Raw genomic sequence first — 14,025 nt, forward strand, 5'->3', positions numbered from 1 at the left:
TGGAGCGCTGGAGCAGCTTCCCTGTACCCGCCGCAGGGCCATGGAAAAAGGTACAAAGTACTTTTGATAGGTACCAAAGTACACCAGTGCTTGTGAGAGCCCAGCATCGGCAAAACCTCACACAATCGAGGTACATTTCAGCATGAAAACAGCCGCCGTAGGCAGCAGTTCCATTTTGTATGTTCCGTGATTCCGACTCTCTCTCCATGCGCCGCTTCCCCAGTGGCTTCTTCATGGGCCCGCCACACCGTGCTCTGGGGCAGCTGCCGGCGGCCTGGCGAAAGGGTCGCTAGCAGGCACAGCAAAAAGCGCGGAAGTCGGTTGTCCGTGTAAGTGGAGGAAGCAGTGGGCCAGTAATGGCCATGATCGATGACACCGCGACGACAGCAAATGCAATGAGACATCTGGGAGACAAGAGACAGTTTGAGAGATTATCTTGACGTCCAGAGCCTGGCCAGGGCAACAGTTCAAATGGCATGGGTAGATGGCATCTGGCCTCTCGTCATCCCATTCTTCCCTGAGGCTATCCACAGTCCAAATTTCTACCCACATACCCATAGGCATTGACCGGCCTGAGAGTCTTCAATATCCCGACAGGCTTTGGCCGGTCGCCGTCAGAAAAAGCGCCAAATAATTTCCTAGATCTCCGAGGGAGGAAGATCTTTAAAAAGTCGGCTTCAGGCCACCAGATATCGTTCGGAAGTCCCAAAGCTCTAAGACCCTCGCACGGCACCTCTCAGTCCTCCCTTGGGATATTTTGTTGCAGACTCAGGACCCGATCTTGAAGCTTGTTCACAAGGTGACTGGGAACGGCCTGAGAAAAGGGGAGTTGTATGTACATGGAGCCATCAAGCTCCCTACAGCTTTTGATGCTGACCCAGCAACCGTCCTATTCGGGTAAACATCCCAGTGCCTGGGACGATGTTTCAGAAGCCGTGGAAGATACTCCCAGCGAATGACATGCCCGAAAGGTCATTGGGATCCAGTATGTATTGTTAGCGGTCAAGCGCTGCAAGTTAGCGCTTCTACTCCATCACAGTGCATCTCAAAATTAGCCCAGCAGCGAGCAACGGACCATTGAGATGTCGGAATGTCGACTGACGGCCGGCAGGTCATCGTGGAATTCACAACTCAGCCAAATGCTTCTTCCACATGTCAATGACTCTCATCAGGAATAAGAAACCATATGCGAAATGCATGCAAAGACCTGCCTGACCGTTGAAGCTCATGGTCGCAACAATTGGAAGCATCACCGAACGAAGCCGACGCACAGACCAAACAGGAGCTACCTAGCAATAAACATGCGGCAAAACAGTAACACTGTCTGTGCCTCACAATTCCACACATCTTTAGACCAATGACCGTCTCCAATTGTCCACCTTCCCTTGCCGATTGCCCTCGGTTCCTTTTTGGTCCATTAGCTATTGTCAAACTCTCGATATCTCCAAACCCAGACACGCTTCTCCGGCCGCGTCCAACTCTGCTGGCAGCAACGGCATCATCACGATCCCCAATCTACAACAGGATGTCGATCTTGGCAATGACGATACCGGTCCGATGTCTGGAAGCATTTGTCCAAGATTCGAGATGAGAATTGCGTCAGAGAATCGCTTCGATAAAAGCTTGCCAAGGCTCGCTCCAGCTACAACCCCGGCCAGAGGGCCCTGGCCCCGCTTCTGAAGTGGCCGTGTTGGACATCAACCCTCTCCAGCCGCGGGCCTCACACCTGCCATTGGCTACCCTACTGGGAGACAGGCTGTATGTGAGGGGTTCTCTCGTCTCAGACTCATCAAATCAGCCGGCAGAATACAACTGAAGCAAATCACGGTTTCCGGGAAGGGAGGAAACATGAGGTTGCGGGGTCAATCAGACAGCAGCCCATGACCCCAGTTTTGTTTCCGCCTCGGAGAATTCATGCGGCTCCCAAGAACATATTCGAACGAAACGAACGATATACCGAATGTTAACATCGGTCTCCTTCCTGTCGAGCGATCAGAGGGCATATCGAGCAATGCCTGGAAATAGCACAGCGTTGCTTGGAGTGAGGGGCAGTCCGCCCAGCCTCAGCCTTCTTCATGGCCCAATTGGGAAAGACGTCATCCTCTTCGGCAGGGCTAGGGCGCGCGCTTCGGCGCTTTCCCTAAGCTGAACAAGATCGCCCGATCGCGTCTCGAATCCCCATCCTCTCTGCCAATCGCCTTTCAGCATTCTTTCCTTTGACCTTGTCAAATCGCGACATTCAGATCTGTCTGATCCGCCCAAGAACCAAGGAAAGAAGGGACGGTCAAACAAGAGCCAGAATACAAAGTCAAGCTGCGTTATGAATGACGTCTCGTTTGTTTACATACTTGGAGATGCCATCGCCAACTTCAACAACGTTGTCTGTCTTCATACCCCGCTCTGTGGTGTCGATGCAGGGCAGCCCAATGACTCGCATAATATTTTGAAGATGGAGAAGTCAGCTCAAGCAGAAGCGGTCGGATCTCTATCCAATGGTTATCCGGACTGACATCTTGGCGCAGGCCCAGACGCGCCGGGGCTGCCGCTTCGGTCTTCAACTCGCTGCGGCCCAGCTCACATCAGCCGCGCCACAAAAGACCACGCTGAGAAAGTCCCGCATTCCTCCGCCAAAAGCGGATTTCACCATGGAACCGTATGAGGGGGTTGGGCTCCTTTCTCGTCATGGGTCTGTTTGAGAAGCTGCATGTGAGGTTACTAGAGACTTCTGCGGAGTGCAGCGTACGACAGGTGAAGCTCGGTTGTTGGGGAGAAACTTGCCAACACATCGCCGTTGCATTTACAGTTCGCGGGGTAAAAGTAAACAATGAAAACGCGAGAAGCAACTTCACATAACACACAAGACACAAATTTCGTGCCGCCTTCGCCGCGGGGTAGCTACCGCGCATGCTCGAGGGACGCGGTGTCACCTGATGAACGAGCAGAGCTCCCCTGAGGTGATTGCCTCTTTGGGTATCAGACGCTCACCTCGGTGAGCTCGAGGTTGGTTGAGACAGTATCTCCCAAAGACATGTAAGTTCTCAGCGAGATTTTCCTCTTTAATGTTCAGACAACGAGAGCCAACGGAAATTTTTTTGGAGCTCTTGCAGTATCATGAAAAGACAACCACCACCATTCCACAGGTGTCTCAATAAAGATGCCTGCCACAACGTCGTATGGCCTACACACTTCCTTAGAGACAACACTTGCCGCTAGCACTGGTTGCTAGGAATTATCTCTTGGCGACAACACAGGATTTCGGCTCACTGGGCGGCGCGGCGGCCAACTGGCCCTCTGGCGATGCTTATTCCCCACAATACTGCTTCCCGCTGTCAGCGCCGCCTCACCAACGGCGAGGCGTGTTTGCCATTCCGTCCTTCGGTTTCCTCAGAGACCGGCCGGCTACGGCTAGCGCGCAAAGCTTTAGTTGGACAGCGAGTACAAGCAATGACAACGCAGGTTCGCTGCCGTAGAACATGAACGCGGCGGCGGCGGCGGTGGTGCTCTAGTTACAACGACCCCCGCAAGGATATTGGTCACCTGTTCTGGCGAGGGTTTTGCTTTTAACAGAAGTCGGTAATATTCGGGGACCAAAGCAACTCCACTATGCTCAGCCGAGCATGGGTGTCATGTCAACCGCTCGTCGTGACAAAATGGCGGCGTTGGGCTTGGTTGGCTTCTTGGGGATCCGTGATAGAGTGGATGATGGAGACGCTGTTCGGCTGGATGAAATAAAGATTTCCTCGGGCACACAGCCTGAACAAAGATGCCTTCAAAATGATTGAATGAGGATGCAGTTGCTCGGGGAACCATGGGAATCTTTCTCTGGCTGCTACGCCAAGTAGATGCTAGCTGAGACCCTGCAGGAAGGATAAGATCTAGGACTTTGCCGACGAGGCTAGGAACTGTCCAAGCTAGAGGCTTGTCCACAGTGAGGTTTTATATTCGCGCTGGCAGAAGAGATGACCATAGTCTGGATGCTGTGATATCTACTGCTTAGGCAGGTACGTGAGAGCAGGAAGAAGGCATCTCGGTCTGGGCTTTCTGTCTTAGATGGCGAGCGCATGTCTGAACCGAGAAGCTGGCTTTCTGGTAGTAGTATTCGGGAATGTTTCACTTGCATCTCGCTTTCTATTCCATGATGGGTGAGGACAATAGTAAGAGCTGGGGGAACGACACACTAAACTTTCGCTTGGAGTCTTGAACAGTTTGTCAGCCAGTACTTGAAGAGATTGGGATTGTCTGGATGGGGCATGTTCACTTACACGTATTTGTCTGACGGAGTGGTACGTTGAGCAAAGCTGCTGTCACCCGTAGAAACCATATGGTTGTGAGACCATAACAAAGTACGGGAAGCAGGAAGCCAACTTCTTGGTTTTAGGATTCGGGCTAGGACCGAGGTAGTACGACATTTCTACTCATCTATTCCCACAGAACCAGTGCTCACTAGGTGCTACGCAACCATCTGCTTCTATGCCTATACAGTATAGCCTAAATGTAGAATTGCATCTGTAAAGGGACCGAATGTGACTTCATATTCTCTGACATATTGAACTGCTCGATATGTGAAAATGGCCAAATTTCTGGCAGTCTTGTCCTGAAGTTGGCACGCTAGCATAGCGGTGTTGCTCCGAGTACAACGGGGATTTACAAACTCAGCTAGGACGCTCTTCTTTACATAGGTAATGTAGAGAGTATATGGGACAACAAACCACATCCGAAGAACAGGTAGAGAATGAGATCTGCTTTGACGTCAAAATTTATAAACCTAAATAATTTCCTTGTCCTGTAGTAAAAAGGCAAACGGCACTATGAGAATATGGATTGGGAATATCTGGACCTCAACCACAACACCAGACCACTGGTTTTCATCACTTTGGATAACACCTGCGCAAAAGACTCACCTCGTCAATCAAAAAGATCAGTTGGAATATCATCGAATATCCATGATGGCCTCAACCTCAGCCCCTCTCATGAGCCCTCACAAACCGTTGAAACAACCATCCATGATCCATGTCCAGCACAAATGCTTAAAGCAATCCACAGAACCCACGTCTTCAAAATTTTCGTCCGGACTCATGTCGGTATCTGCACTCAGCAGGGATAATGCCGCAGAAACTGTACTGGAATTCCCTTGCAAGAGTTTCTAGAACACATTTTGGTCAACCCGAACAGCTGAGAAACAGTTCGTCCAATATAAGATGCATCAATCGGGGCACCTCTTTTTCTGCAAGTTTTCAGGTTATCGCATGCAACTCTTAAACGAGGGGACCCTAGCGCAAAAGCCGAAACCCCGTTTCTCGTTATCGAAAGCGGTAAACACAAGCAGAAAATGATGCCCCGCTAAAAATTTCCTGGCTGTAGTGCTTGATTCGAGCTGGATGGAAGCCCATGTCCATGCTCTGCGATTGCTACTGTTGCGACAGTTGATGCTTGGTGCATTGAAGAAAATACCCTTCGCTCTCAACCACCACCACACCTCTCACCTTACTGAACAGATCAATTGTCCTTTCAATTACATCAACTCCCACCCATCATGGGCAGCAAAAGAAAAAGAACGCCCAAAGAGGCGCAAAACGACACCGCCGCTGCTCAGCAACCAATCCAGAAGCGCTCCAAGAAGGATGACACCACGACAACAACAACAGAACCACCAGCTCCCGTAAGCAACGGCTCGACATCAACAAAATCAAAAACCCCCAAGGTCACCCTCTTCGTCGAGCACCCCACGGGCGAAGACCGCAAACGCGAAGCGGAGCTCTACGACCAACTCGGCCGCGAAGACGAATCCGATCGCATCAAAGCCGCCAGTTCCATCATCTCCAGCCTCCTCTCTGGGAATGGCGTCGACGAGCCCGTTCTCCGTCGGCACCTCGAGAAGCGTCTCTTTCGCGGGTTGGCGAGCGGGAGGAATGCTTCCCGTTTGGGATTCAGTCTGGTGTTGACAGAGATTTTGGGGCAGTTATACGGGAAGGAAAATCTAGCGGAGAAGAAATACACTGGGCTGAGCTTTGAGGAGGTGAAGAAGATTCTCGTCAAGAGCACCACACCCTTTGGGAACCTGGCTGGGCAAGAAGAGAGGAACCACTGGTTTGGACAGCTGTTTGGCGTGGAGTGTTTTGTTCGGAGTGGGGTTTTGTTTCAGGACCAAAAGAAGTGGGGGGAGATTTTGGGGTTGTTGCTTGGGTTGTCGATGAAGAAGAGTTGGTTGAAGACGCAGTGCGGGTATGTGATTGTGCAAGCGGTGGCGCAGATGGGGAAGAAGATGGCGGAGGAGACGCTTGCGAGGTTGGCCGAGGAAGGGTTTGCGAAAACGCCCGAGGGGGTGGGGATTTGGATTATGGCGTTGGATAGGTTTCCTGATATGAAGGTTCCAGCGCAGCCGTGGAGGAATCCGCTGGCGGGGAGCTCGTTGGCTGCGCTGCCGGCTGCGTTGAAGGATAGTGGACGGGAGCAGACTGGTGATGAAGGAGCGAAGAAGCCAAAGGCGGGTAATTGGACGGCGCAGTTGCACTTTGTGTGGGATTTGATACTGGCGCATTTTGCAAAGGCCGGGCAGAAGTCGGAGAATGAGGCTTCGGAGCAATTTGAGCAGTTCTGGAGTCGGGTTGTTGACGGTGAGTTTGGCAGTGATGTTTGTCAGGGGATAGGTCTACTAACACGATTGCAGAGGGCTTCTTCTCCAAGAACTCTTCAGACAGCCAGAAGTTTTCAGGCTTCATGATCTTCCAGAAGATGCTCGAAGGCGCGCCGAGTTGCGAGTTCATTGTCAAGACATTGTTCAGCAAGAACTTGATGGCATGCTTGATGAACCAGGCTGCCAAAGAGGATCGGTACTTGCATCGGGCGGCTATCAAAGCGCTCAAGGCCCTTGAGGCCGCTGCTCATCACAACCCGAACTGGCTGCCAACAATTCTCAAGGGACTGTTCGGGAAGCATGGTGCGTACAACTTTGACCAGCGAACAAACACCAAGACGATCGATAAGCTACTCCAGAACACCACTTCCGATACTATCAAGCCTGTTCTCAAGGTCTTGCAGCTCAAGGACCCATCCAAGAGTGGTCTAGACCTCGAACAGTATTACCAGGCCCTTGGCAACTATCTCCTCAGACTTTCCAGCGCGTTGTCAGAGGAACAGTATGCGAAGGAATCGAACAAGAGAGGCGTTGCCCAGAAGGCTATCAAGGTTCTCGCTGAGCTTGCGTACTCTAATAACGCTGTTCCTGAGAAGGTCCGCGAAACACTGCGGACAAGGGCAACATCTGCGTTTGCCAAGCTCACCAGCAGGTCAGATGCCTTTGGTGATCTTTGTGATGCCATTTTGTCCATTGAGACTGAGGTAGATCCCGAGGACGAGCTTGCCCTCACTGTCCTCCCCCGTGCCTTTGAGAGGCTAAAAGACTTGCTTGATCACGACAAGACCACAGAGGAAACCAAAGGTCCTCGACAAGCGTTGGCTTTGCTATTTGCTGTTGGCATTCTTCAGTTCTACAACCAGGATCCTGATGTCATGGATTTGTTTGATGAACTTGAGGAGTGCTATGAGAAGCTTGTTGGCGAGAGCGACGAGGAAGAGGGTGGTATCTCAGAGTTCCTTGTCGAGGTCCTGCTTGCCATGGTTGCTCGGCCTTCAGCACTAATGAAGCAGGTGTCCCGGCAGGTATTCGAGGCATTCACCCCTCTCATGTCAGCAGAAGCCATCAAGCTGTTGACTGATCCCCTGGCTGCTGATGAAAGCGCCAAGGGCCAGCAAGCACTTTTCAGCACCGAAGACGAAGACATGATGGATGCCGAAGCCGGAAGCGACGATGAGAGCGAAATCGAAGATGACGCAGCCCTCGACTCAGACGTCGAGATGGCCAACCTCGAAGACGCCGGTTCCGATGAAGGTGACTCCGACAGCGAGGACAACTCGGGCTCCGACGACGAGGACGACGAAGCCGAAAAGGAAAACCAAGAAACCCTCGACGCCCTCGACAAGGAACTCTCCGCAGCCCTCGGCACCCACCGCCTAGACCAGGACGCCGACGCAGCCTCGGACGACGGCTCAGACATGACCGACTCGGAAATGCTAGCCGTCGACGAGAAACTCGCCGAGATCTTCAGACACCGCGCCAAAGCCACCAGCAAGAAGAAGGAGAACAAGGACGCCAAGGAGACCGTCATCAACTTCAAGCACCGCGTTCTCGACATGTTGGGTATCTTTGTCAAGAAGGAATCCACCCAGGCGAACCCCCTCGTCTTCGAGGCTGTCCTCCCCTTGCTCAACCTCATCCGCACGACAACCGCCAAGCCGCTCGCCAACAAGGCACACGAGGCGGTTCAGAACCTGTCAAAGGGCATCAAGAAGGCGAGGTCGGAGGGGAAAACACCTGCTATTGAAGGGGACGAGCACTACGAGATGCTGGGGAAGTTGCACGAGGAGGCGGCCAGGGATCCCTCGCATGCGTTCACCAAGGCTGTGTCGACGTGCTGCTTGACGGTTGCTTCGCTCATGTGCAATGATGATGATGCTGAGAGCGATGACATGGCCAAGGTATTCAACCTGTATGCCGAGACGCAGCTGAAGTGGTTCCGTGGCGAGGTCAAGATTCAAGCGTCGTTCTTTTCGGACTGGCTCAACTGGTGCCAGGCTCATGCTAGTGCTGCTGCTAGTGCTGCTGCTACGAAGAAGAAGGAAGAGAAGTAGAGAAGTGATGTGTATGTGGTGTATGTAGAGAGTGTGGGCGATGGATAAATACCCAAATGTTGATTTTTGTTCCCAACACCCCAACCACATGTTGCTGCAAATCATATGGTAAGAACATGCCTATCAGGACTAACCATAACCTCCAATCTGTCACTCCAACAGCATCGGCAAGTCCGTAATGCAATTCCAGGCCTACAGGCCACAGACGGGGTATCTTGTACCTCCAGTCTGCCCGCCAGCCATAAATTTATCGCTGCCAAATGTTTACAAATACAATTCCGATTGTTCCCACCTGCAACGCCTCGCCCGTTCTTCTTTAATCATGTTTACTCCTCCATCTTATCCCCCTCCTTCTTCTCCTCCTCCTCATCATCACTATCATCCAGCGACTTCTTCGCCAACCTCTCCGCCTCCTCCCTCAACGCCTTGGGAACCTCCTGATGCAACCCCTTAGTCGGACCATCCCTCCCGCTGATCCAGCTCATCTCCAGCTCAAACTCCTTATCCTTGCTGTCATCGTGCGCAACATAGATAATCCTCGCCGCCTCCTTGACCGCCTCCTCCAAGGTGATCCCCTCGCCCGTCAGGTCCAGCTTCTCCAGCTCAGCCTTGGCCGCCTGTCTCCCCTTGCCGGTAGCGGCACCATAGTACCCCCAGTACAGACCCGAGGGCTCAATCATGTAGAGAAAAGGACCGCCGTATTTCTTGTCGGGGTTCTTGCCGCCGGCGCCGCACGAGGGGCCGGAGCCGACTTGGCCGTCGACGGGGAGCTCCTCCTGGGCGTCGAAGCCGCCTACGATGGCGGTAATGCCGAAGGGGCGGACGGACTGGTAGAGGGTGTGGGCTTGGAGGTAGTTGCCCATACGGGAGGCCAGGTCGGAGGTTGTGATGGGGGTCTTGAAGTTGTCGCGCCATGAGCGGGCTTCGTCGCGGGCTCGGTCTACGAAGTGCCGGCCGTCGGGGAGCATGCCGGAGTATACCTGGGAGTGGGAAGGTCGTGTTAGCGGGCGGGATGGACGAAGAGAGAGGAAACGAAAGAGAGAGGAACATACAACACCCAAATGTCTATCCACGGTCGCGATGCGCTTGTTGGCACCTGGCTTGAGGAGCTTGGATGTGACAATCTTTTCCACCGCGAGCACGACGCCGTCCTTGCACCGGATGCCGATCGAGGTGCCGCCGTTCTCGACCGCCTTCACGGCGTACTCGACTTGGAAGTTGCGGCCATCGGGAGAGAAGATGGAGTTGGAGAGATCGTAGCCTGTTCCTATCGACGTCTGTTGTTGCGGGGGGAGGTCGCGCTGTCAGCATGTCATTGTCGCTTTTTGGAGGGGTTCGCTTGGGTATGGGTTGTGGTGGGTAAGGTAGGTTTCGCTGCGGCTACGAGATGGGGGGGGGCCAACTAACCATTGTGAATGTGAATTTGGGTTGTTATTATTGCTGTAACGGTCGAATTGGCGGGGGCTTGAGGGAGTGGGAAAAGTCACTAGTTTCCACTGCCGGAGGTGGGAGTTCGGGGGTTGGTGATGGTCGAGTTGGAGTCTGGCTTGCGTCGTTGCGAGCTGCTGCTGGACAGAGAGCTTCCATCAGGCAGCCTGGAGCTGCGCGTTGCTTGGCTTTCCGGGCCAGGGTGGGAGCTCGAGGCTGGCGTATGTGGCTCGTGCCTGCCGCCCCACGAGCTGTCAGCCACAAAAGAGCTCTGGGCAGCGCACGGACCATAAAATTGCCCCTGAACCCCTTTTCTTTGGGCATCAACCAACGCGAACACTCAGCTATCCATTTATTGCTGGTAATCAAGACTCAAAATAGACCATTATGGCGCCTTTCAGTTTTGAGAATCCACATATCTGCTACCACTGCTCAGCCATACAACTTCATCTCGAACTGAAACCCCAGATTCTCTGCTGCTTCGGGTGTATGTATAATGGTCCAGGCAGGACTACAGATAAAGGCGAATATGTCTGCTTCGAGTGCGCACGCCCATTCTCAGGCACTAGTGGTTTAGATCTTCGCTACTGCTCAACCTTGCCTTACGATCTCTCACAGGCCCTGACCGCTGCCGAGTCTGACCATTGCGAGTTCTATCGCTGGGTTATTCACAGAGTCACTCGCTTCTTCAAGATCCAGGAAACACCAAGCGGCTGGAAGTCCAAAAAAGCAGTTGGAATTCTAACGCAAAGGTCACGTTTCGAACTTTCCGGAATATCGAATGAGGTTGGGAGAGCCAATCTAGATATCAAGTTCTTCAGCCATTGGGTTGATGATGATGGCAACAAACATGAAACACGACATAACCTTGGATACTTTGATGCTTGGGATACGGGCGATGACCCGTCTTTCGGTCTCGTGTCGTCGCGGCCCTACGTGCAGGATGTCAAATCAGCCCAGTCGATCGACTTCGCTAGGTCATCTTTCGAAACATGCATGAGAAGCCATCCCTGGTGCAGAACCGATCAGATCAACCATATGACCGTGTCCCGCTGGCCGGGTGATGCCTTGTCCTACGAAAGGATAGACCCCAGGGACATACCCACCCGCCTCCTGGATATTGCCACCGGACCGTCCCCTGGGGCTGATGCAGAATACATCAAACTGATCGAAACCATAGTCGATGACAAAGACGGCCAGCTCATTGAGCAAATTGCCCAAACAGGCTTCATAGTTCTTTCCTACTGCTGGGGCGGTGATCAGAATTCCAAACTGGTCGCTTCCAACCTTCAAACCTACAAGACCGAAGGCATCAAGCTGGGCCAGCTAGACCAGTCTCTCCAAGACGCGGTCTGGGTCGCCAGGCAGATAGGAATCCGCTACCTCTGGATCGATGCTTTGTGCATCCCCCAAGATGATCTCGATGGCCAGGGAAACAACCCCGACAAAGCCCATGAAATCAGCCGCATGGCCTCCTACTACGGTCGAGCAACCCTAACAATCCTCGCCGCTTCCGCCTCTAGAGCCGTGGATGGTTTCCTGCAAAACCGGCAACCAGCAACTGACTTCGACATGGCACCCACCTACGCTCAGTTGATCGTATCTGATAACACCAAGACCAATGATGACACTCCCGATAAAGTCCACAAGATCCTCCTCGCCAAACAGTCCCCCAACCCCACTATAGAACCAATAACAACCCGCGGCTGGACCCTCCAAGAATCCCTCCTATCCCGCCGCATCCTCATCTACGGTGTCAACCAACTGTACTGGTCCTGCCTCAATTCCTTCGCCGGCTGCGGTGGCAAAACCACCAACTTAACCAACCGAACCATCCCCGGTATGGAGTCCCTCGTTCCCGGAGTATACCCCATAGGCAGTCTGATCGACCAGCCTGTTTACCTGCAGTGGAACTCCATCGTCAAGACTTATACCCAACGCTTTCTATCACAACCAGGTGACAAACTATGGGCTATCTCCGCGCTTGCTAGCCACATTGTCCAAGTTAGTGCTCACAGGGGAGAAAAGCCCATTTATGCGGCTGGGCTATTGGTCGATGAAGCAAATCCGGGGACGTGGTTGCAGCAGTTGTTGTGGTATCCTGACTCGATCGAGGGAAGAGATAACAAGAGACCACCTGGCGGTAGATACAGAGCACCGAGTTGGTCGTGGGCAAGTCTTGATGGCGTGGTGAAGGTGCCTAGCTGGCGGCATGAAATGGAGGAGTATGCCGCTGTGGAAGAATGGGGGGTTGAACCAGCTGTGAAAGGGGCGATGTATGGAGGACTGAGTGGGGGGTATATCTTTTTGAGGGCGGTGACGCAACCGATTTGTCGCATTGCGGGGAGGTGTGGTGACGTTGTGTGGGCTGAGAGGTTACAGACTGAAGGTACTGGAGATGATGACTTTGACTGGACATACTCTCGAAAGGGGGGTAATCTTGAAGGAGCTGCAGACAGTTGGGTCTTGGTGTTGTTGGCGGATTCCGGCGAGTGCAGAAGCGTGATTGAGATAGGGCTTCAGGATCCTGGGGTTGGAGCGAGAATATTGCTTGTTGGCTTGTCATCTTTGTCAACGGGACAACTTGTGGGGGTCAGAGGAATAATAGTCGAGCAGACTGTAGATGATGATGAGTTGAGGTTCTGTAAGCGACGTGGGAGTTTCCGACTGAAAATGGGGAAGCTTGCAAATGGGGGCCAAGATTTGGCAGCCAAGTTCTTCAAGAAGGGAACAAAGCAAACTCTGAGGATTCTGTAATAAGGCCATGATGATCGTGTGTATCGCACGGCGTAAGGCAAACAATTTACCTAAGGAATGGAACCGAGCCAACATAAAGATACCTGAGGTATGCCAAGGGCCGGTCCCCAGTGGAAAGCCCACGAACCGTGGAACCCAGCCCATGATGGCTAGATACCTTACAACGGCGTCAATGAAGGAATATCACGAGGTGTACCACGCCAACCTTGAAAGACGCGATGGCTGTATCACTATTGTGTGATGTCATGGACTCTACCTACCAACGGAAGGGAACGAAGCTAACACAGATAACACAGATATCTCTAAAGAGCTGGGCCTTCTAAGAGACTCAGAGTCTGAAACCCAACTCAGATGTTCCTTAACTTGTGACGGGATCATTCGCAAAAGAAAGATGAGGTAGTCAAAGCAGAAGATCTATATAAATCTCCTTCCCTGAATGAGGTTTCTAGACTTTCCTTCTTGGATAGCAACATCCAAACCTGCCATCGCTTTCTCCGGCAACCATTTAAAAAAACCAAAAGGCGCCAAATTCTGCTACAAGAACCACAATCATGCCGGCCGGCGAGGGTTTTGATAAGTTCAAGTGCCAGCGCTTTTACATTCTGAGCTGTCCCAAGCCTTGTAAAGGCTGGGTGTTCATGAATTACCGCTTTTGTGGAAATTGTTTGAGCAGGCTTAGTGAGAAATACCTCGACAGATGGGCGGGGCTGATGCCTAACTCGCTCGAATGGAAAGACGCCCTCTATAAACTGGTGCATGAGGAGAGGGTCCCTTTGTTCAGGGAGGACATTTCCGCGTGGGACGCCATCGAGGATAAGAATAATGAAAACACGGAGAACGGATTGCGAAGGGTAGGGGACAAAGAGAGACACCAGGAGGTCAAACGTCGGCCGATGTCTAGGTATTTACCACAGCGGAGGAAGCAAGTTGACCGAGTTTAGTTTCAGGACTGAATATGGCCACTGGACAGCCTTGATCATAGCAATATTATCTTGGTATTGACATCGTAGCGGAGCAAACATTATGTGTAAGCAACGTGGGATTTTCTGTCTGGTTTCCAGGTTAGATGGAAGCTTCCACCCCGGAGTGCGTCAATGAGTCAACTCAGGTGCCTCAAGTATTGTGATGTTTACAAGACTTGACGATCTAACT

General features: G+C 52.4%; 3 protein-coding genes across 3 annotated transcripts; 2 read left to right on the plus strand and 1 right to left on the minus strand.

The window, feature by feature from the left end:
* Nucleotides 1–5,382: 5,382 nt before the first annotated feature.
* Nucleotides 5,383–8,798, plus strand: POL5 (DNA-directed DNA polymerase). Its single transcript, XM_062884861.1, has 2 exons — nt 5,383–6,614; nt 6,668–8,798. The coding sequence occupies exons 1-2, from the start codon at nt 5,534–5,536 to the stop codon at nt 8,686–8,688; spliced, it is 3,102 nt and encodes a 1,033-aa protein (XP_062747765.1). The 5' UTR covers nt 5,383–5,533; the 3' UTR covers nt 8,689–8,798.
* A 13-nt stretch (nt 8,799–8,811) lies between these two features.
* On the minus strand, nt 8,812–10,290 carry PRE10 (putative proteasome subunit alpha type-7). The gene is made up of 2 exons (XM_062884862.1): nt 10,096–10,290; nt 8,812–9,968 (listed from the first exon to the last, which is right to left on the minus strand). The coding sequence occupies exons 1-2, from the start codon at nt 10,096–10,098 to the stop codon at nt 9,015–9,017; spliced, it is 957 nt and encodes a 318-aa protein (XP_062747766.1). The 5' UTR covers nt 10,099–10,290; the 3' UTR covers nt 8,812–9,014.
* A 213-nt stretch (nt 10,291–10,503) lies between these two features.
* Nucleotides 10,504–12,873, plus strand: QC762_104680 (uncharacterized protein; the record flags this gene model as incomplete). The annotated part of the gene is made up of 1 exon (XM_062884863.1): nt 10,504–12,873. The coding sequence occupies one exon, from the start codon at nt 10,504–10,506 to the stop codon at nt 12,871–12,873; it is 2,370 nt and encodes a 789-aa protein (XP_062747767.1).
* Nucleotides 12,874–14,025: the final 1,152 nt, after the last annotated feature.

This window comes from Podospora pseudocomata, assembly GCF_035222375.1.
Source record: "Podospora pseudocomata strain CBS 415.72m chromosome 1 map unlocalized CBS415.72m_1, whole genome shotgun sequence".
Lineage (NCBI taxonomy): Eukaryota > Fungi > Ascomycota > Sordariomycetes > Sordariales > Podosporaceae > Podospora > Podospora pseudocomata.

Bases quoted from the DNA above. Each gene is read 5' to 3' on its own strand.
- POL5 (XM_062884861.1), top strand. From the start codon at position 5,534: ATGGGCAGCAAAAGAAAAAGAACGCCCAAAGAGGCGCAAAACGACACC. The intron at 6,615-6,667 runs GTGAGTTTGGCA...ACACGATTGCAG, and splicing joins CTGGAGTCGGGTTGTTGACG to AGGGCTTCTTCTCCAAGAAC.